At 47.5% G+C, this 22222-nt stretch overlaps 1 protein-coding gene across 1 annotated transcript in view; it reads right to left on the bottom strand.

Moving 5' to 3' along the window:
• Positions 1 to 17296, bottom strand: part of kdm6a (lysine (K)-specific demethylase 6A) — a 40119-nt gene extending 22823 nt beyond the window's left edge. The window contains exons 1-8 of the mRNA XM_061088296.1: positions 16820 to 17296; positions 16560 to 16623; positions 13630 to 13738; positions 12954 to 13003; positions 9346 to 9404; positions 5653 to 5773; positions 1952 to 2006; positions 1246 to 1280 (exon numbers count right to left, since the gene is read on the bottom strand). Of these exons, the coding sequence (XP_060944279.1) occupies positions 1246 to 1280; positions 1952 to 2006; positions 5653 to 5773; positions 9346 to 9404; positions 12954 to 13003; positions 13630 to 13738; positions 16560 to 16623; positions 16820 to 16983 (657 nt within the window). The 5' untranslated portion in view covers positions 16984 to 17296. The remainder of the gene's footprint in view (positions 1 to 1245; positions 1281 to 1951; positions 2007 to 5652; positions 5774 to 9345; positions 9405 to 12953; positions 13004 to 13629; positions 13739 to 16559; positions 16624 to 16819) is intronic.
• Positions 17297 to 22222: the final 4926 nt, after the last annotated feature.

Raw genomic sequence — 22222 nt, 5'->3', positions numbered from 1 at the left:
GAACAAAAGATCCAGGAAACTTGGTCGGGCCGAGAGAGAACTCATTATAATTTAGATCTGAACAGATATGTGGATGTGGTGACGTTAGAAGTGGTTTCTGATCCCTGGTTTTGTTTTCATTTACTTGTTTTGCTTTTTTCTTTCCTCGTTTAATTTAATATATTATGTATGCAATCAATCATCTATTCTTATTCTTATCCCCCCTCTTTTTCTCTTGGAGTGAGCACTGTTTGATGTTTGTTGTTTCTTCTATGCATTGCACGCTGTACTTGAATACCATGAATAACAATATTGTATACAATTGAAAAATGGACAAAGAAAGTAATTGTCTGGACATGCATATTGTTTTGTTGACAACTAAATAAAAAATAAGTTAAAAAAAAAAGAAGAAGTGGTTTCTGAAGGCCTGTTGGGTTTGGCCGAGGTATGAACTGTACTGTACGGTTTGTCATTAATGAATTGAATAACAGATGCTATCAAAGAAACCGCAGCATCAGCACTTTATTGTTGCTGAAACGTCCAGAGAACACTTGCTCTCTCACATGCAGAACCTCAGTGATACAGTGAGAGAACAGGAAGTCAAACTGATCCTGAAGCTGCTTTAAGGTCAAACAGTTACATTAATTATCTGTCAATTCTCCTGATTCACAAACATCATACACCATGCTCTCTGAAAAGCATATATAGCACATACTACATTCTGGAGTGGACAATTACTATTTCTTTATCCCTGGTTTTATTTTACTTCTTTTTTCATTCCTCTTTTAATTTAATAAATTATGTATGTAATCAACCATTTATTCTTATTCTTATTCCTCTTTCTCTTGGAGTGAGCACTGTTTGATGTTTGTTGTTCTTTCTATGCATTCTACACTGTACTTGAATACCATGTATAACAATATTGTATACAGTTGAAAAATGGACAAAGGAAGTAACTGTCTGAAAATGCATATTGTTTTGTTGAAAACTAAATAAAAAATAAGTTAAAAAACAAACAAACAGTTCCATTAGACTAATCTAAACATTTAGGCAGAAATGAGAACTGCAGAAATGATAACTGCAGAAATGATAAGTGCAGAAATGATAACTGCAGAAAAGATAACTGCAGAAATGATAACTGCAGAAATGATAACTGTAGAAATGATAACTGCAGAAAAGATAACTGCAGAAATGATAACTGTAGAAATGATAACTGCAGAAATGATAAGTGCAGGAATGATAACTGCAGAAATGATAACTTCTTACCTGGATCTCATACAAATGAGCGATGTGGAACTGAACTGTGGAGACAGAAGCAGAAGAGAGAATAATTAGGTTGATATTACAGATTCATTCAGATGGGCAGACTGCAAACAGTATGGAAGACAGATGGGGGGGGTACAGTGAGTATGTTCTCTCTCTCTCTCTCTCTCTCTCTCTCTCTCTCTCTCTCTCTCTCTCTCTCTCTCTCTCTCTCTCTCTCTCTCTCTCTCTCTCTCTCTCTCTCTCTCTCTCTCTCTCTCTCTCTCTCTCTCTCTCTCTCTCTCTCTCTCTCTCTCTCTCTCTCTCTCTCTCTCTCTCTCTCTCTCTCTCTCTCTCTCTCTCTCTCTCTCTCTCTCTCTCTCTCTCTCTCTCTCTCTCTCTCTCTCTCTCTCTCTCTCTCTCTCTCTCTCTCTCTCTCTCTCTCTCTCTCTCTCTCTCTCTCTCTCTCTCTCTCTCTCTCTCTCTCTCTCTCTCTCTCTCTCTCTCTCTCTCTCTCTCTCTCTCTCTCTCTCTCTCTCTCCTGCTGTCTCCTAGGCAACCCCAGTCTTGGGCAGAGTCAGCAGGGAAATGGCAGCAGAGAGGAAAAATTACTCTGTATAAATATTCCTGTGCCTGTTCTATATCTGGGTTGTGTTGTGTTGTGTTGTGTTGTGTTGTGTTGTGTTGTGTTGGGTGCCCCCCCTCTGGTCAATGCAGCAGCACTACTCACTTTCAGCTTTGGACAAAGTGCAGAGGTTGGAGTCGATCAAAGCCAGCTGAAAATGCTGCGGAGAAGAGGAGAAGAACTTCATGAGAAACGGAGATCATCAGGTTAATAATACAAACAGTGAATTATTGGATGAATATATTTAGTTCCTCTGCATGATGACAGGTCTCAGGCGATAAAGTAATTAATAACTGGTAAGTCTTGATGCTTCTAAGCAAACTGAATCTGCAGAAACCTGCTTTTTACTAAAAGAAAAACAAACCCAGACAGATCTGCAACACGCCATGAGTGAACCCTGGTGACCGTAACTCGAGAGATGCATTGATAGCTGAGAGAGAGAGAGGGGGGGTGGGCGGGGGGGTTGAACCATAGATCCATAGATAGAGTCTCACTCCAACTGCTCCGTCCCCACCGTCCTGCTGTCCAACCAGAGGACAAAGGCTGAGATCTGGTTCTATCTCCAGCGTCCTGTCCCAGCACATGGACTCCAGCCTGGGCCCGGTGGGTGAGGAACTTGTGATCCAGGGCGTGGCACGGAACCAACTCCATCAAGACCTCCAACGATACAGAAGACGAGAACATGAAGACGTCTCACAGCTGCACAGACCACTCTCTAGGGTTTCTCCCCGCCCCCCCCAGGGCTGCACACAGCTCCACTTCCCTCATGTGCAAGCGAAGCAACCCTTGTTTGACCTTCTGCTTCATTAAACCCCGGCGTGCTGTCGTGCACATCACACATCAGCACATGGAGGCTGCCTGAGCAGAGTGAGAACAGTTAGACTCAAGGTGTCGGATCCTGTAAATGTGTTAAAGGAGCACTCGTGCACTCATAAGTGGCTCCAGGGCTCCCAGCTGGGAATCTGCACCACGACCCGACTCTGGTTTTTGAAAAGTCTCCACTACTGCTTTTTATGTGGGTCAGTAAAACGTCCGGGACCTTCTGAAACCAGGAGCTGCCCACGTGAGAGCTACAGCAGCACAGTGAGGGAACACACTGTGCCGGAGCCGGACGCCACCAGGCAACTGCAGTGGATCCTCTTCTTTTCTTCAAGGAGGGAAAACGCTGTCTCCTTAAAGGCAAACACCAGATAACTGCAATGTAGGGCAGAGGCAGCTACACACGGATTCAGATAGAAATCAAGATCCGAGCAGCTGGAGGTTTCTCAGCTCCACCCGGTGGGAGAGTCACACACACAAACACACACACACACGGGACCCTTCTTAGAATAAACTCCCTCCTAAGCAGTGCTATGAGCAACACAATACCAAACTGGCAGATTGTCACAGACACACACACACACACACAGACACACACAGAGTAGCGTTACCTATAGCGCTGGCAGATCACACTCCTGCTGGAGCTGCATCCTCCTGCAGGTCTCTCTCTCCCTCCGGCTCCTCTATCCTTCCCTTCCCTTCCTTCTTTCACACTTGCTCTAGCAGCCTGCAGATAATGCAGCAGGATTGTCAGCTTGGCATTCCACCTCCTCCCTCTCTCTCTCCCTCTTTCTTACTCTCTCTCTCTCTCCCTCTTCTATCCTGGTGTCACTGATTACTATTCAGCAGACGGCTGCAGAGGAGAGATGACACACTATACCTCAAAGCTGGAACAGGCTCAGGCTCAGACACCCCCCACCACCACCCCCCCACCTTGGTTCCCTCTCTCACCTCCTCGGCTCAAAGCTACACAGACAGACAGTCGGCTTATCACCTTACAAATACACACTGCATGAATATGAACGCTCTAATCGGATTTCTCCTCCTCTCATTGGCTGAATTCGCAGCCAATCGTTGGATTATGTTATTGTGAGTATTGGGTTTACAGTCCCACAGGTGAAATACAAGTTAGATGCAGTTAAATGCTCAATTGTTGGCGGCAGATTCCTAATTAGGTTACAGTTTATTTTTAGAATCCATAGTGAGCATCACTTCACGCCTCAGCCTTCATAAATGGATATGCACTGCAGATACATCCAGTGTTTTAAGATGTCAAAGCGATTTGTAATCCATGTCATATTCATACACACTCATAATGCAGAATCAGGAGCAGTTATAGGTTCAAATGTTGCTCAAGGGCACTTTGACACACTTTGTGGGATCAAACCAGGAAGCAAGTGATTACAAGACAATAAAATACAAGATACATAACAAATGTTTCCACATCTCTTATTCCTCCTGCAGCATTTTCCAACAATTTCCTGTTTGTTCCTTTCTGTTTCCCTCTCTCATTTCTCTCTTCTACCTTTATTTAATCTCTGCTCCTGTGAACGTGCACCTACCCCTCCCTGTAGATAACTGGGGCAGTCGAGTGTGTGTGTTGGTGTGTGTGTGTGTGTTGGTGTGTGTGTTGGTGTGTGTGTGTGTGTGTGTAGGCAATGAGCCAGGGCAAAGAGGGAGGGGCATATCCAAGACAGAGTGAGGACGTGCAGCACGTGCAGTCGACTTCAGCTCAAAACTGAATCACCTCAATCATCAGCAGGCACAGATCTTATCCAGATCACCTTCTCACACATTCATAAACCAATATCCACCCAAACAACTAACTTCCAAATATATAGAACTTGAATTAAGAGAACAAACAATTATTTTGCGTAAAATTAATAGAAATAATTGCTTAAATGCAGATGTACACCATTAACGATGAAAAGCTTTTATGTGCTCTATTGTCTTATCGATATGCATCTGTCAGGCTCTTAATATTATCTGTATATAACGTAAATTATTCACTTTTCAGACTGTCAGATCCAGCTTTTAATATATAAATACAGAATTAACAAAAATACAAGCATTCACAACAATGTAGGCGTGTTTAAATGTAAAATAAAAACCCTCCATAATGAGCAGGCACAGATTATATCCAGCTCATCTTCTCACACATTCATAAACCAATATCCACCCATACAACTAACTTCCAAATATATACAACTTGAATTAAGAGAACAAACTATTATTTTGCGTAAAAATTAATAGAAATAATTGCCTTAACGCAGATGGACACTATGAACTTTGAACATCTCATATATGCTCTATTGTCTAATCAATTTCAGACTGTGTCAGATCTAGCTTTTAATATATAAATACAGAATTAACAAGAATACAAGCATTCACAACAATGTATGCAAGTTTAAATGTAAAATAAAATCGCTCCATAATGAGCTCACTGTGTTACCACCAGCAGAACAAACCCTGTGACACAGCGTCTGCAGCAGGACAAAGCCCAGGATCAGATAGCAGTCTGTCCCCAAAGGGAACCAGGACTCTCAGAACAATGATCCACAGGCTGTAGTCAGAAAGATCTGCATTCCTCCATGGATGTGTGAGGCTCACAGGTGTCAGAGAGGGAAGACAGGGTTTGACTCAGAGAGACAGGACAGAGACGGGACAGATGGGACACCAGCCTCTGATGCTCCGAGGATGAAGGAGCTAAACTCTTTCTGACGACACATCAGAACAATACAGAACTGAAGGAACGTAAAATGACTCTCCTGCGTTAGTGTGGCGATAATTCACTAGACGACCACACGTTGATGGATGAACAGAGACGTTATCATCATTCTTTACAACCGGAATAAAAGTGTTTCTAAAAGAGTACGATGTGGTGGAATCCATTTTATATGAACTGTGTCCAGTTCAGCTCCTTAAGCCCAAATAAAGAAAATACATATTTAATCACGATCACAGTATTAGGAACCATAAAGTTTTACCTTTAAGCTGGACTCATAGTCTGTGTTGACTTTAAACATGAGTCCCAGCCTCAGATGGATCTCTTTAGCTCTGGAGAAGCCGGGGTCGATGTACAGCACCTCCTGGAACGCCTTGATTGACCTGGGAGAATAAATAAGAGACACAGATAGTTCAATACAAATAATCCACCTTGTGACGATAGCGCTGTTCTCTCACCTCGTTCCACTACAACAATCAGAGGTGGTTTCACAAACTCAAATATTAACATATGACTAAACACTGATAATATGGTGATAACTCCCTGTACGAGTGTGACAACCTCTGCAATCACAGCAAATAATAATCCAAAAGAAAAAGCAGTAGGTGTTTTGAGATTTGTTTTTGTTGCCATGGGAGCTCGCATGAAAACAAATAAACCAAATATATATCAGTTAATATATGCAACTGAATAATTATATATATATATATATAACTTAATATATAAAATTGAGCAGATATTATGCAGTGAAACCTGAATGGAGTCTTCAGGTGAGTTACGACTCTGGATCGCAGGGAAACTCATTTACATGAAACTTGTGGAACAGAATCAGATTTATGATCTGAGTGATGAGAGGATCATCATCAGATCATCAAGAACAATCACATGCGAACTCTGAAATAAAAAGTGTGAAGGTGGCCTGTATGTGCTTCGTTTGGAGGACATTTCGGATTTTCATCATTATCCTTCAACCTAAAGATGATGGATGCCACCATAGTCTAATTGTCCTGACACGGACTCATAACAGCCGTTTTCAGACATGACCTGCGGATAAAATAAGGAGAATTGGCTACGGAGAACCAGAGAGTCCTCAGAGTCTCCCTCTGACATCACACTAACACACTGACAGTGTGATGTCACAGTGGGACACACACTCTGCTGCACTGGGAGAAGTCCCACAGCGCCAGAAACCGTCAAAACATCCATTAAGTTTTTACCACCTTCAGCAGACAGACCTGACAACTGCACTCTCCTCTCGCACATGAACTGTGTGTGTAGTGTTTCCCACAGATGTACCTGTGTGGGGGGGGGGGGGGGGGGATTGATCGACATGTGAACACACAATTGATGCACAACGGAGGCAGGTGTCTGCTGAGGACTGTACTCCTGTCGGGGGAGCAGCACTGAAGCAAAGAGCGATCCACACAGTGCTGCTGTGAACCAACAATGTAAATCATATCTATTATGTCACATGACAAGTGTCAGAAGCGTTCAGCTCATTATAAAAACGTGGCGGAGCCGTGAGGCTACTTTCATTCTCGCAGTGAGTTATCTGCAAGTGCTGAAATGCTGCTTTCCTGTTAGCGGTGAAAACAAACTACTCTACAGAGACGAGAGCAGATTACAACAAACACAAGTTTCCAATTGAAGTCACTCACTGTGTAGCTATGACAACAGCATGAAGCCCTTTTTCTGAGCTCACTACTGACAGGGTGCACACAGACACACACACACACACACACACTCAACACACACTGAACTCATTGCCCCTTTTCCCTGCGACTCATCTCCCTCCCTCTTCTATCTGGTCCCTCCCTCTCTTCCCTCCCTCCCTCCCTCCCTGGCAGGATCCACAGTGAAAGCTTGGAGAAGCTTTTCCACACGACAGAATGTGACACAGCGTCCGACAGCAGCGATGGACGACTCCTCTTTAGGAAAGGGCATCGGACAGCAGGAAGCTCATTTCCTCGGAATGACACAGGCGGAAAAACACAATGCCACTTCTTTATATTGATGCCATTTAATGTTCTAGTTGAGATTTTTAAACAGAAATGATCCATTGTAGCCTCATGTCTTCTCGGGTGAAGCTAGTGTCTTGAATGTCCATCATGCAGCCTGGTCCGGTGTCTCCCTGAGTGAGCACCACCTCGTCCCTGTGAAGCAACGTTCAGCATTTGACAGCTCAGCATTCCCTCTGGGCTTTGGGCTCAGGGTGACGTAATCCATCCTCGAGAGCCCAACATGACACCCTCCCTTCCCCCACTGTCACATTCCCCGGGGCCGCGGAGATGGGGACACACAAACTCGGCAGAGAAGCGACACTGGAATCTTTCAGGGCCGTTGGTGAAGTGGAGGGGCAGCACTCGGCCATCGGAGGTAAAGAGGCTGTGATCAGAAGCTGAGTGAACTGTCAGATACACCGGCCAGTGCAGGAGATAACGTCCTCACTGAGAGAAGAGATGATCGGTGAAGCTTCAGCTGCAGAACACAGCTCCAGCTACGATGTCCGAACATGCAACTATCAGTTTTTATCCATGTGAATATATAGAATATGTGGGAAAGATTTTGGGGCTAGAAGCATTTTGGTTTGCTTTTCTAGTTTGAGCAGGCTTTGGATTCCTGCAGGTAAACCGTCCATGTGTAGAGGAAAAAAGGAGGAATCCAATGCATCGTCTATCAGCTGTTTAATTTATCTGCATTCACATGTAGATGGATTGATAGCTGGGGGGGGGATGGGAATCTCTAAGCTCCTCACGATTCAAATCAGACTACAACTCGATGATAAAACAATTATCAAGGCATCAAATGACTAGAGGTGTGCATCTTCACTAGCCTCCTGATTTGTGCTTTTATAAAGTATTTCAGACTGTTACTGTTATTACAAGTGTGCTTTAATTTACAAATTAAGGTTTTAAATTTAAAAAACAAGACAACCATAAGTCTTCATCAGTGGTCAGTGCTCTCTACATTCATTCAGTTAGAACCTGCTAGATCAATATTCAGGTTCCTGCTCACTCCTCCTGCATCAGTGAAGTTAAAGGCAGGAAGGTCTGAGATGGTAAAAGACGACTGGACCTTTAAGGAGAGTCTGTCCTGATCCTGAAGCAGCGCTGGTCATAATGGTCACAACACCTCTACTGAAGGGACGTTTGACTTGATAAAAGAATCGAGTTAGACTGTAAACAGTGCACAGACAACGATAAGTGTTGGCCTTACAATCCACGGTCCACACCGAAAGAATATTGGCTAATCCATCAGAGATTGATCCATGTCAGACAGCTGATGGTCTTCACCCGAAAACCCTCAAAGCAACAAGTAGTTAAATAGAAAAGAAACAATTTGGGGAATAGATCTATAAGCACAGTATCCTGTAGAAACAGAGCAATTGGCCCAAAGGTCGTATCCTCCATTGAGGCCGACGTGACCTGGACAAACATCACAGGACAACCAACAGTAAAAAACACTGCAGGTTAACAAACACACTTTCCTTTTTTTGGACTTTCCCCACAAACATATTTAAACTCCTGCCCCTGGTTCCTGCTCTCAAAGGTTCCAAGAGAGCAGGCAAACACAGATAACACCAGACCAACTGCTGCAGCTGGAAATCCTGGAAAGTTTTATTTTTCCCTTCACAACTCTTGCATCTGCGCTCAAGAGAATATGAAAGCTTCAAAAGCATCCACTGCACTCCATGGTGGAACCTTCAGTTCTCAAGATTTCCATATAAGAAACCATAGCACATTAGAACAACAGTCCAACATTTTATCATACAAGCGGTTTGATACAGAATCATTACTGATACAAGCCTTCTGAAGCTCATAAATTCTCATTATTCTTATTGTAAGAAGTGTGTATTCACCAACATGTCCACAGAAAAGGGGATAAAGTTGTTTTAAACCACCACATCAGATCTAGAAAGCTGTCAGCCACCATGTGTGTAATGAAAAGCACTTACCACTGAGAAGCGTCGAAATGGAAGTACACCATGCCGAGGCCGTATAAAAACGCAGCATTCTAGGAAAACAGAAACAAGTGTTAAAGTGTTAAAAAGGAGCAGCAACACAAAAGTTCTTCAGCACAATGTAATGAGTTGTGTTGACAGATAAAACCTTGATGGCGTTGTTTTTACACACAAGGTTCATGATGGAAAATTAGGTAAAACACGTCTGTACCAAGTTGCACAACTGTAATAAAGCACTTTGGGTAGTAGATTTATGCAATAAGCAATTTAGTGGTAGAAGAAGCTTCTCAAATGGAATCCTGTCGGTTCCATGATATTTAACTCTACAGGGGCCGAGTGCTGCCCCCAGTGAAGACTTGTCAACAAGTATAAGAATAGACACGTTCAAGATATCACAGAGGAACTCTCCTTTTAAACATTTCTTTAAGGAGGCCTTATGGGACCTTATACTTTCAGAAACAGGTCCTATTAACATGCATAAGATAAAACTACGACTACCATCACAGCTTGTTCAGAGCTGGTCTTTCATGAGGAGATAGTGTGAAGTAGAAGCAGTGAAACCTAATTTGCTTTTTCAAGCTTTCTCTGTTCACGTTTGAATCGACTGTTTAACACATGTCACACATTATAAGAGATAAGAGTGAGAAGAGCTCAGCCAACATGTCGACTCGCTGGACTTAAATCAATATAGTTTCATCATTGACACACAACGTATAGTTTCTACCCTTCCAGGTTAGTGGACGACCTGTAGCGACCCCACCAGTCTGGCCCTGACCAATAAAACTTTCCTTCTGGGCTCCAAACTCGGGCTGTTTCCATCACCGCTGCCACCAAGAGACGTCTGCCCCACATCATCACCCCCCCCACGGTGCAGAGGCTGTAAACCCGAGGAGCCCCGAGCTGTCACATCTGATCCCGCTCCAGCTCTTAGCACCTCCGTTTAATGGCCGTTCCAAACAGTGAACCATCAAATCAAAGAGGTCTTTTCATCCACACTGACAGCACAGAGAGGGCTGGACGCGGTCAAACAGCTGATTGGACAGTTTTAAACCCAGCCCATGAGCAGGAACCAAAGACAATCCTAATAATAGTGAAATACGGTAACATTCACCGTGTTCGATTACGTTCTCATAAGAATCCTTGGCAGCTGTCGGAAGGACAAAGTGATGTCATGTTCCACACTGGCTGGATATCAGGGGCAAACAAGGCCAACATTTATGAAGCGGCCTAATCAATTCATATATAGCTCATATATAAATATCGATGTATTAAAAAGGACATTATAGAATCCATCAGCTCATTGTTCAGCTCTCACAGTGGTCATCACCAAACCGAGTATTTAGCAGCTGAGTCCGATATTTCCCTCCGGAGTTTAGAGACCAAACACTTAAATACTGGATGTTACGATCATCAGGTGGAACAGACACTGATCGACATGAATGAACATGAAGCTCTGCAACCACCTGGCGTATAAATAACAAACTGTTAACTTACAAGTTTGCTTCATCAAATTAAAAGGTGGCGATATGTTGATAACTTGTTCCTGCGGCGCCGAGGGGGACAGAACAATTAACTGTGAAGAAGATGTTGCTTTTCTTTTCTTTGTATAACTTCTACACTTGATAACGTGCTGCTGGTTGAGCTTCATGCTGGAGGTGGAAGATGAGGTGTAACTGAACATCAAGGGCTCGCACAGACTGTGTGATAGCATCGCTCACTGGATCTCACGCTGAGCAAGATGGGTCTAATAATATCTTTGTGGTAAAAACAATCTAGCACAACTCAACAAGCTTGGGTCTGAACGCTGGCCCGTCAGCGTGGTGAGACCACACCTCCACCAAGGTTCCAACAGGCGCTGAAACTCAATCAGGTCGCAGCAGGTTTCACAGACTACGTTCACACAGCGGGTCCAAGTGGCCAGAAGCAGATCTGTATCTCCACGGAGGAACAGATCTGACTGTTTAATGACAGTGTGAACAGCACAACTCACATGGAATCTGATCCTTTCATATCAGATTTGGGCCAATTTCGTCTATGGTGCTCAATCAGATAAAGATAAGATTTTTTTGAAATGCAACCTCAGTCTGAAAAGCCATGAGACCCGTATTGGAATTCAGTGGAGGGGCCGTGAGGAGCCAGACCTCATGAGTACTTGGGGTGAGCCAAACTCGGGGGGTCTTATCCTAACCAGTCCGAGTTTGAAAGTATAACAAGAAGAAATGTAACCGTAAACGCCATCAGGGCCCAGCCAGTTCACACTGGAGTCTGATACTGGCCACATTTTAAAAGGCTTGCAGCAGGAACATAGTGGTAGACAGCAGATGTATAAAATGTGCCTTATTTTCCCATCCCAATGCATGAATTATTCTATGAGAAAATTGTGGAAACTGTTAAAATTTCCCAATAAATCACAAGAAGGACAAAAAACATGTCCTGGATCCACACCAAACTGTAAAGGGTTCTTCCCTGACTCGCACCACATCCTTCAACCCAGCTTCGTGAAAATCTGTTCAGATGTTTTTGTGAAATCTTGCAAACCATCCAGCAAATATCAAGGAGGAGATTGGGTCACTCAGAATTTAGGATCAACATTTTGGACTCGTCTGTAACACCTTAGAATTAGTAAAAGAACAGATGCAGGTCACATTATTACTCTTCAGTTTATAAGAGACAATATTGACCTCACACAGAATGACACAGCAAAGGTGAACTTGTGAGTGTCCTTTGTAAATTTGACCGTATAAAGGAAGTGGTTTTGAATCATTCTTGTTGCTTGGAGACACCAGCGTGTGTCCAACTGAGGACTCTCACCTCTGGCAGCCCACAGTTGACTAAGTTTGTATGACATGTTATTTTCCTTTAACTTTGCTTTTCTAGCTACACTTGTAATCGAGTCCACATCCTGAGGAGGAACTGTACAAAATGGAAACTCTGCTTCGACCACAGCCTGACAGATCTATAGCTGAGAGACATTCCTCTGGGCCCATGCAGGCTCCTCTGCATTAGCATTTATCACCAGTTTACTAGTCATGCATCTCAGTGACCTTACATGCACTGAACTGAAGAGTGCTTCCATGTGTCGTACAGAAATCACACACATCGCCCAACCAACAGTGTTGTGAAGTGTGCAGCACTCTGTCAACACAACAACACAACATTAGTTTACTCCCCTCTGCACTCAAGGTGTTTTCTATTGTTTGGCTCAATACATATACGAGAACACTGGATTTAAACTATAAGATTACAGTGGTGAGTGTCAGTTTTTGGGTCTGATCATCTTCACATTCATAATTACTAAATACCGCATTCAAACATTCCAACAACGTGTCCCAGTTTTAGGGGAAATGCAGCAGGAGAAAGGGAAGCAGACTTAAAGCAAATGTGCTGATTGTTAAATGTCTCTGAAGGATGTTCAATCAAATATTAAACAGAATTTAGTTTTTTCACATCATACTGAGAGGCATGGCAGCCTGTCTTCTGCAGTGATCCAGAACTAAGCAGAGCCGACAGCAGACAACACAAACTACAATTTACAACGTTGGAAAGAACAGAAGGTTCTTCAGTGGAAAGTGTTGCACATGTGTAGTGTTTTGCAAACTCACCTTCCAGTAGTCCGACTGTAAACTGAAGTACCTCTGGTAAGCAGATAATGCTGCGTGATGGAATATTATACAGAAAGAGAGAGAGAGAGAGGGAGGGATGATTAGAGACAATGTTCAAAACTCAACGTATACAATTCATCTACATTGTGTCACTGGTAAATAAAGGGACTTTTCAAGACATGGACAAGTGTAATCAGAATAAATCCATGTCAGCAGGTCTGATCCGAATCAGAAGTATTTTATTGCCAAGTACGTTCACACATACAAGGAATTTGCTCTGGTTATTGGTGCAAACAATGAACATAGAAACATAAAAACGCAATAAATACAACATGCATAGGAGAGCAATAAAAAATGGGAAACCAGTATATATTTACTCACTGTTTACTTCTTATTTACCAATATTTATACAAAGTAACATTTATTTTGAGATAATCATTTCTGAATTAAAATATGTAAAAGATAAAAGATATAAAGTGAAGTAAAAAAGTGAAATGCTAAATGCAAAACAGTTAACAGTGTCAGATTGCAATATGCAATGTAATGCACTATAATATAATATGATATAATGAATTTAAAGTAAAAACTACAACAATGCAAATGAAATGAGTCCTCCAGGTATCAACTGATCCAGAGACACAGATTTCTGAGAAGATTCACCAGGCGAGACTCTCACCTTTCTGATAATCCTCCAGCAGGAGGTTGAAGTGGCCCAGCTGACAGAAAATGTCCGGGTCCACTTTCCCCTCTGCTTTCAGGATGAGGGCATCGTAGCAGCTCACCGCCTGGAAGAGAAAACGATAAGAGTGACGGGTTCGAGCGAAGGCACAGCAGCACTGAGCAGTTTGTACATCCTGTGCATCTCACAGATCAACTCCATGTAACACAGGGCCGGTCTCATTCCAACTGGACCTTAACGCTGAGGCCGTTAGTTCATGTTTATTCGAGGTGATGTTCAGACGAGCCACCGAGCGAAAGCCTTTTCAGAGCCTCCAGGGGCCGTTTTGCATAGTACCAGCAGTACGCCCATATATGGAGCTTGTCAGTCAGTATTTAAACAACGGCTAAACAAATTACTCTTGATGGCCGGTGAGGAGGAATGATTAGTGAGTGTGTCTGTGCCTGTGTGTACGCACACACACACACACACGCATCTGTGCAACAACGCAATTACGCTGGATGCAATGTGTCATTACGGAGAAACAATTTGAAAAGGGGATAATTTGCTCTTTTTATAGAACATCACCTTTAATGTACGCTCATCTTTCTGAGCTTTGAGGACACAAATTAAAAAACGGCCACAACTTTAACTTTCTAAAATGGTTTAGTGATGTTTTGGTCACGATACTGGAAATCATTGGAAGAAATGGGTGAAATGAAACCGTGGAAAACAGCTCTGCATGTTTTAACGTTACGTTCTGAACTAAGCATTAAGGTTTTCATGTTTGTATCATGTCAGGCGATGCATTCAGGTTCTTAGTTCTACAAAAGGAAGATTAAGATCTCTCACACGTGGCAGTGTAACATTGCTATGTTCAGTTATCTGTTTCCAGCAGTCAGCAACACTCTAATAAAACACTCTATATATGTGTGTCTTGTTTTGAGGAAGCAAGAAGCTTCTCATGTCCTGAATCACACGTTCTCCATCGAGCAGAAGAGCAGTTACACACTTCAAGCATAAGCTGTTCTCAGGCATGAACACCAGAGAATTAATTTATCGTTGGTACTCATCACCAAATACTCTCAACGTGTGACGCTCTACATCCACATAAGATATTCTGGTGTTTTCTGAGACTGTTTCATGTTATAAACGTCATCGACCGAGCACTCGTGGTGAATCCTCCAGAGAATCTCCTGCTGTTTACTCACAGAGTCTCATTCGGACAATATCTGGAGTGTTTACGTCTCACTCTCACATTTGAGTTCTCACATGCAGCCCCTGTGGATAAGGTCAGGAGATTATACAGAGTTCATGTCCCGAAGCAGCTCTGGTTGTGTTGTAAGTGTCCTAACAATGTCCACGTCTATGATAAAACATCTCGTTTCAGAAAATGTTCTCTGGTTCCCGTCCAAAAAATAAACTCTGGACAAATTTGGCATCATTTTGTGTTGGAGGTGTGTGTTGTGTTGGTTCAACATCCAATCACGATAAGATTTAACCTGACCACCTTTACCTCCCTCTCTTTGTTTATGTTGACACAAAGAATCACACACGTTTCCTAATGTCGACATCAAACACACAAACCATACATTGCAGCTCTGGCCCAGCAGAGCAGCCTGAAGCAGACACTTCCTCAGGACTGAACCCATGTGCCCGTGTGGGCTCCATCAGTCCAAACAGCCTCATACACCTATCTGAACATGTTGGAGTAGAGGAGGTGGAGTAGATGTATTCCTAACCAAGGTCCAGGAGATCATCCTGAGTCATGTACAGGAGCTGATAGAACCTTTATGCCACATGTGATGGTGTGCTCCTCCCTGGCTGGACGGTTCCTCACTACAACAACAAACAGTGATAGTAAGAGGCTCCAGGTCCGGGCCTCATGAGGAAGAAGCCTCCAGTGAAACCACATCCACAGAAGAACCTCCAGCCACATGTGGAGGAGGCAGGAGCCCGGGAGGAGCACGGAAAGAGCCCGGTTCCTGCGGGTGCTCCCCGGCCAGCTCCGGGCTCCATGATCCCTGTTGTGGACACTGATCCTCTTCGGTCGCCGTAGCTTTGTTTCCTGGTGGACGGTGATTAGCTTAGCTGCTAGTTAGCTAGCGGACGTTTAGCTCGGGTTAGTCTCTCCCCAGCCCCGCCATCTTGGGGCACGTCCAGCAGCCATTACTCCAGGAACCCTGAATGCACTTTGTGTGTTTGTTTGTCCCCGGACAGGGTGGACCGAGCCCCGGCTTCGTGTGGGACCGGGGGACCGGCTAGCCGCTACAAGCTACATGCTACCACCGGGGGGCTGACCACGGCTCCTCCCCGGGGCTGGGACCTCACAACCCGAACCCTTCTGACAACTCGCTGCTTCTCCTCTGAATAAAGTGCACGTAGAGTCCCAGTGACACATGTGGAACTCACACATAAACACACACAACACAACCACACGAAGAGGGGTCGGTCACCTGGAGCCCACAGCCCCGGAGCTCACTGCTGATCAGTGCAGGAAACACACCCGGATCCCGGGCATTAAACTGCTTCTACACACGTGTGAGCATCGGTTTATGGAGCCTGATGACACCGGGACCCGGTGCTCCCCCCTAGCGAGGCTCTTCTCCCCCCAGCAGCTGGAGGTGTGAGCCGGGTGGAGGTCCACATCACCCGCTGGGGCTGGAGCTCCGGGCCCCGGGCATCCGATACACATGCATCAGATAAACACTGCTCACAGGTCGGGTTAATGTGAACGGTGCCCGGTGGTCACTAAGAACCCGGGTCCTGAGTGCAGCTGCCCCGGGAGAGACCACTGGCTCCAGCCTCTAACCGGGGCTGGTGTGTGTCTGTGTGTAGCACCGGGCAGCAGAGTGTGTAGCACCGGGCAGCCGGGTGTGTAGCACCGGGCCAGGTCCCCGGCGCTGCGGGCAGACAGCCGGGGAGAGGGCACCCACACGGGGACTCACCTTTAACAGCAAGGCCTTCGTTCTGGCGCCATCTTCTTGAAGCTTGTGAAATCCAAACAGTGAGCTGTGAGTAGAGGACACACACACACGGACACACACACACACACACACGGACACACACACACACACACACACAAACAGACACACACACACACACAGTGTTACTCGGGGACATTCGTTGTTTTCAAACTGCCACAGAAGCTCCGGACAGACGGCAGACCGGCCGCGGGCGAGCAGGCTCCCCTCCGGGCGGCTCTCACCTGTCCTCCCCGGCCAGGAGCCGCTTCTCCTGGGCTGTGAGCTGCGGAAAGTCCGCTTCGAGCTCCGTCGCTTTTCCCGACGCCATTTTCTCCTCGTCACCAGCAGCAGCGCCGAGGCTCCGGGCGGCGGCGGCGGCGGGCAGCGACCCTCCGCTCGGCTTCATGGGGCCGGGCGGCGGGTCCGCGGGCACCGGGCAGCACCGAGCCGCTCCGGGGGGTCGAGGGGAACCGGGAGCGGGTCGCGCACCTTCCCGGGACTCGAACGGGGCGTCGCGGGATCCTCAAGGAAACGATCCGTGCGAAGCAGCGTCCGCCGCGGCCGTCATGGCAGGAGGGGGCTCGGCGGCTCCTGCACCGACAGCGGCCGGGGGTCCAGGGGTCCTGGTCCGGGTCCTGCGGGGGTCCGGGTCCTGGTCCGGGTCCGGGTCCGAGGGTCCGGCTCAGTTCATCAGATCTCAAACTTCGACCTGCGGCTCAAACTTGTTGTAATTGTGTCACACAGGCAGACGCATGCCGCCGCCGTGACCACGCCCTCCGCCCGGCCCGGCCAATCAGCGGCCGGGCTCCGGCGTCACGTGGGCGGCTCCGGTCGATGAGTCGCGTGCACGCGGGTGAGCGCGCGCCCGCACACATCACAGAGGCCCCGCCCCCGAGGCTCCGCGATTGGACGCTGGCGCTGTATTATGATTACGTAACTGTGATTCAAGGAAGCCCATTGGTCAGGAGAGCTGTCGTGTAAGTGTGTGTGTGTGGGGGGGGGGGGGCGGCTGTCAACGGTGTTTGTTGCAACGTTGCACAAAATCACTAGTTTTTATTATAAAGATCGATAAATACATAAATAGAGAGAGAGAGATAAATATATAGATGGATAAAGAGATATGTATGTATTTATATAAATAGAGAAATAGAGAGAGACAGATATGGATAGATTGGTAGATAGATAAATAGATAAGTAGAGAGAGAGATATAGATAGATAGAGAGAGAGATAGATACAGTAGATAGATAGATAGAGAGAGAGATATAGATAGATAGATAAATGGATAGAGAGATAGTAGATAGTTAGAGAGAGAGAGAGATAAAGTATAGATAGATAGAGAGATATGTATATATTTATATAAAGAGAGAAATAGAGAGAGACAGATATGGATAGATTGGTAGATAGATTAATAGATAAGTAGAGAGAGAGAGATATAGATAGATAGATAGATAGATAGATAGAGAGATAGATACAGTAGATATAGATAGATAGATAGATAGATAAGAGAGATACAGTAGATAGAGAGAGAGATAAAGATATAGATAGATGGATAAATAAATAAAGAGAGAGAGATATATGGATAGAAAAATGGATAAGTAGATGGAGAGAGAGATATAAAGTATAGCTAGATATATAGATAGATAGATAGATAAAGAAGAGAGAGATACAGATATAGATAAATAAATAAAGAGAGAGATAAAGTAGAGATAGATAGAGAGATAGTCCAAAAAGTCCCTTCCTGTCGTCTTGTGTGCTTTCCCCTCTGCTGCTGCCTCCAGGGCTGAGACCAGTTCAGAGTTAATCAGGTCCGGTGGTCTCACCTTGCTCCAGTGGTCTCACCTTGGTCCGGTGGTCTCACCTTGGTCCGGTGGTCTCACCTTGGTCCGGTGGTCACACCTTGGTCCGGTGGTCTCACCTTGGTGTGGTGGTCTCACCTTGGTCCGGTGGTCTCACCTTGGTCCGGTGGTCTCACCTTGGTGTGGTGGTCTCACCTTGGTCCGGTGGTCTCACCTTGGTGTGGTGGTCTCACCTTGGTCCGGTGGTCTCACCTTGGTCCAGTGGTCTCACCTTGGTCCCGTGGTCTCATCTTGGTCCAGTGGTCTCACCTTGGTCCGGTGGTCTCACCTTGGTGTGGTGGTCTCACCTTGGTCCGGTGGTCTCACCTTGGTCCTGTGGTCTCACCTTGGTCCGGTGGTCTCACCTTGGTCCGGTGGTCTCACCTTGGTGTGGTGGTCTCACCTTGGTCCGGTGGTCTCACCTTGGTCCTGTGGTCTCACCTTGGTCCGGTGGTCTCACCTTGGTCCAGTGGTCTCACCTTGGTCCGGTGGTCTCACCTTGGTCCAGTGGTCTCACCTTGGTCCCGTGGTCTCATCTTGGTCCAGTGGTCTCACCTTGGTCCGGTGGTCTCACCTTGGTCCTGTGGTCTCACCTTGGTGTCGTGGTCTCACCTTGGTCCGGTGGTCTCACCTTGGTGTCGTGGTCTCACCTTGGTGTCGTGGTCTCACCTTGGTCCGGTGTTCTCACCTTGGTCCGGTGGTCTCACCTTGCTCCGGTGGTCTCACCTTGGTCCAGTGGTCTCACCTTGCTCCAGTGGTCTCACCTTGGTCCGGTGGTCTCACCTTGCTCCGGTGGTCTCACCTTGGTCCGGTGGTCTCACCTTGGTCCGGTGGTCTCACCTTGGTCATGTGGTCTCACCTTGGTCCGGTTGTCTCACCTTGGTCCAGTGGTCTCACCTTGGTCCCGTGGTCTCATCTTGGTCCGGTGGTCTCACCTTGGTGTCGTGGTCTCACCTTGGTCCCGTGGTCTCACCTTGGTCCAGTGGTCTCACCTTGGTCCGGTGGTCTCACCTTGGTCCGGTTGTCTCACCTTGGTCCGGTGGTCTCACCTTGGTCCCGTGGTCTCACCTTGGTCCAGTGGTCTCACCTTGGTCCGGTGGTCTCACCTTGGTGCCGTGGTCTCACCTTGGTCCGGTGGTCTCATCTTGGTCCAGTGGTCTCACCTTGGTCCAGTGGTCTCACCTTGGTTCGGTGGTCTCACCTTGATCCAGTGGTCTCAACTTGGTCCGGTGGTCTCACCTTGCTCCGGTGGTCTCACCTTGGTCCAGTGGTCTCACGTTGGTCCGGTGGTCTCACCTTGCTCCAGTGGTCTCACCTTGGTCCAGTGGTCTCACCTTGGTCCGGTGGTCTCACCTTGGTCCCGTGGTCTCACGTTGGTCCGGTGGTCTCACCTTGCTCCAGTGGTCTCACCTTGGTCCAGTGGTCTCACCTTGGTCCGGTGGTCTCACCTTGGTCCCGTGGTCTCACCTTGGTCCGGTGGTCTCACCTTGGTCCTGTGGTCTCACCTTGGTCCCGTGGTCTCACCTTGGTCCGGTGGTCTCACCTTGGTCCGGTGGTTCCACCTTGGTCCAGTGGTTTCACCTTGCTCCGGTGGTCTCACCTTGGACTGGTGGTCTCACCTTGGACTGGTGGTCTCACCTTGGTCCGTGGTCTCATCTTGGTCCGGTGGTCTCACCATGGTCCTGTGGTCTCACCTTGGTCCGGTGGTCTCACCTTGGTCCGGTGGTCTCACCTTGGTCCCGTGGTCTCACCTTGGTCCAGTGGTCTCACCTTGGTCCCGTGGTCTCATCTTGGTCCAGTGGTCTCACCTTGGTCCGGTGGTCTCACCTTGGTCCGGTGGTCTCACCTTGGTGACGTGGTCTCACCTTGGTCCCGTGGTCTCACCTTGGTCCAGTGGTCTCACCTTGGTCCTGTGGTCTCACCTTGGTCCTGTGGTCTCACCTTGGTCCGGTGGTCTCACCTTGGTCCAGTGGTCTCACCTTGCTCCAGTGGTCTCACCTTGCTCCAGTGGTCTCACCTTGGTCCTGTGGTCTCACCTTGGTCCGCTGGTCTCACCTTGGTCCGGTGGTCTCACCTTGGTCCTGTGGTCTCACCTTGGTCCGGTTGTCTCACCTTGGTCCGGTGGTCTCACCTTGGTCCAGTGGTCTCACCTTGGTCCGGTGGTCTCACCTTGGTCCAGTGGTCTCACCTTGGTCCTGTGGTCTCACCTTGCTCCAGTGGTCTCACCTTGGTCCAGTGGTCTCATCTTGGTCCCGTGGTCTCATCTTGGTCCAGTGGTCTCACCTTGGTCCAGTGGTCTCACCTTGGTCCGGTGGTCTCACCTGGTCCGGTGGTCTCACCTTGGTCCTGTGGTCTCACCTTGCTCCAGTGGTCTCACCTTGGTCCGGTGGTCTCACCTTGCTCCTGTGGTCCCACCTTGGTCCGGTGGTCTCACCTTGGTCCGGTGGTCTCACCTTGGTCCGGTGGTCTCACCTTGGTCTAGTGGATCCCCTTGGTCCTGTGGTCTCACCTTGGTCCGGTGGTCTCACCTTGGTCCATGGTCTCATCTTGGTCCGGTGGTCTCACCTTGGTCCAGTGGTTTCACCTTGCTCCGGTGGTCTCACCTTGGACTGGTGGTCTCACCTTGGTGTCGTGGTCTCACCTTGGTCCGGTGGTCTCACCTTGGTCCCGTGGTCTCACCTCGGTCCAGTGGTCTCACCTTGGTCCGGTGGTCTCACCTTGGTCCTGTGGTCTCACCTTGGTCCGGTGGTCTCACCTGAGCACTGGGCACCAGTCACATCCCCTCTCTCCACCTCACTCTACATTATGGGATTTTTGGTCTCACCTTGGTGTAGTGGTCTCACCTTGGTCCGGTGGTCTCACCTTGGTCCGGTGGTCTCACCTTGGTGTAGTGGTCTCACCTTGGTCCGGTGGTCTCACCTTGGTCCAGTGGTCTCACCTTGGTCCGGTGGTCTCACCTTGGTCCGGTGGTCTCATCTTGGTCCGGTGGTCTCACCTTGGTGTAGTGGTCTCACCTTGGTCCGGTGGTCTCACCTTGGTCCAGTGGTCTCACCTTGGTCCGGTGGTCTCACCTTGGTCCGGTGGTCTCACCTTGCTCCGGTGGTCTCACCTTGGTCCGGTGGTCTCACCTTGGTCCAGTGGTCTCACCTTGGTCCAGTGGTCTCACCTTGCTCCGGTGGTCTCACCTTGGTCCGGTGGTCTCACCTTGGTCCAGTGGTCTCACCTTGCTCCATTGGTCTCACCTTGGTCCAGTGGTCTCACCTTGGTCCGGTGGTCTCACCTTGCTCCAGTGGTCTCACCTTGGTCCGGTGGTCTCACCTTGGTCCGGTGGTCTCACCTTGGTCCTGTGGTCTCACCTTGGTCCGGTGGTCTCACCCTGGTCCGGTGGTCTCACCTTGGTCCTGTGGTCTCACCTTGGTTCCTGTGGTCTCACCTTGGTCTAGTGGATCCCCTTGGTCCTGTGGTCTCACCTTGGTCCAGTGGTCTCACCTTGGTCCTGTGGTCTCACCTTGGTCCGGTGGTCTCACCTTGGTCCAGTGGTCTCACCTTGGTCCTGTGGTCTCACCTTGGTCCGGTGGTCTCACCTTGGTCCGGTGGTCTCACCTTGGTCCAGTGGTCTCACCTTGCTCCGGTGGTCTCACCTTGGTCCAGTGGTCTCACCTTGCTCCAGTGGTCTCACCTTGGTCCGGTGGTCTCACCTTGCTCCGGTGGTCTCACCTTGGTCCGGTTGTCTCACGTTGGTCCGGTGGTCTCACGTTGGTCCGGTGGTCTCACCTTGCTCCGGTTGTCTCACGTTGGTCCGGTGGTCT

This window comes from Limanda limanda, chromosome 16 (genome assembly GCF_963576545.1).
Source record: "Limanda limanda chromosome 16, fLimLim1.1, whole genome shotgun sequence".
NCBI classification, from domain to species: domain Eukaryota; kingdom Metazoa; phylum Chordata; class Actinopteri; order Pleuronectiformes; family Pleuronectidae; genus Limanda; species Limanda limanda.
This window is presented reverse-complemented; position numbering and strand designations above follow the sequence as displayed.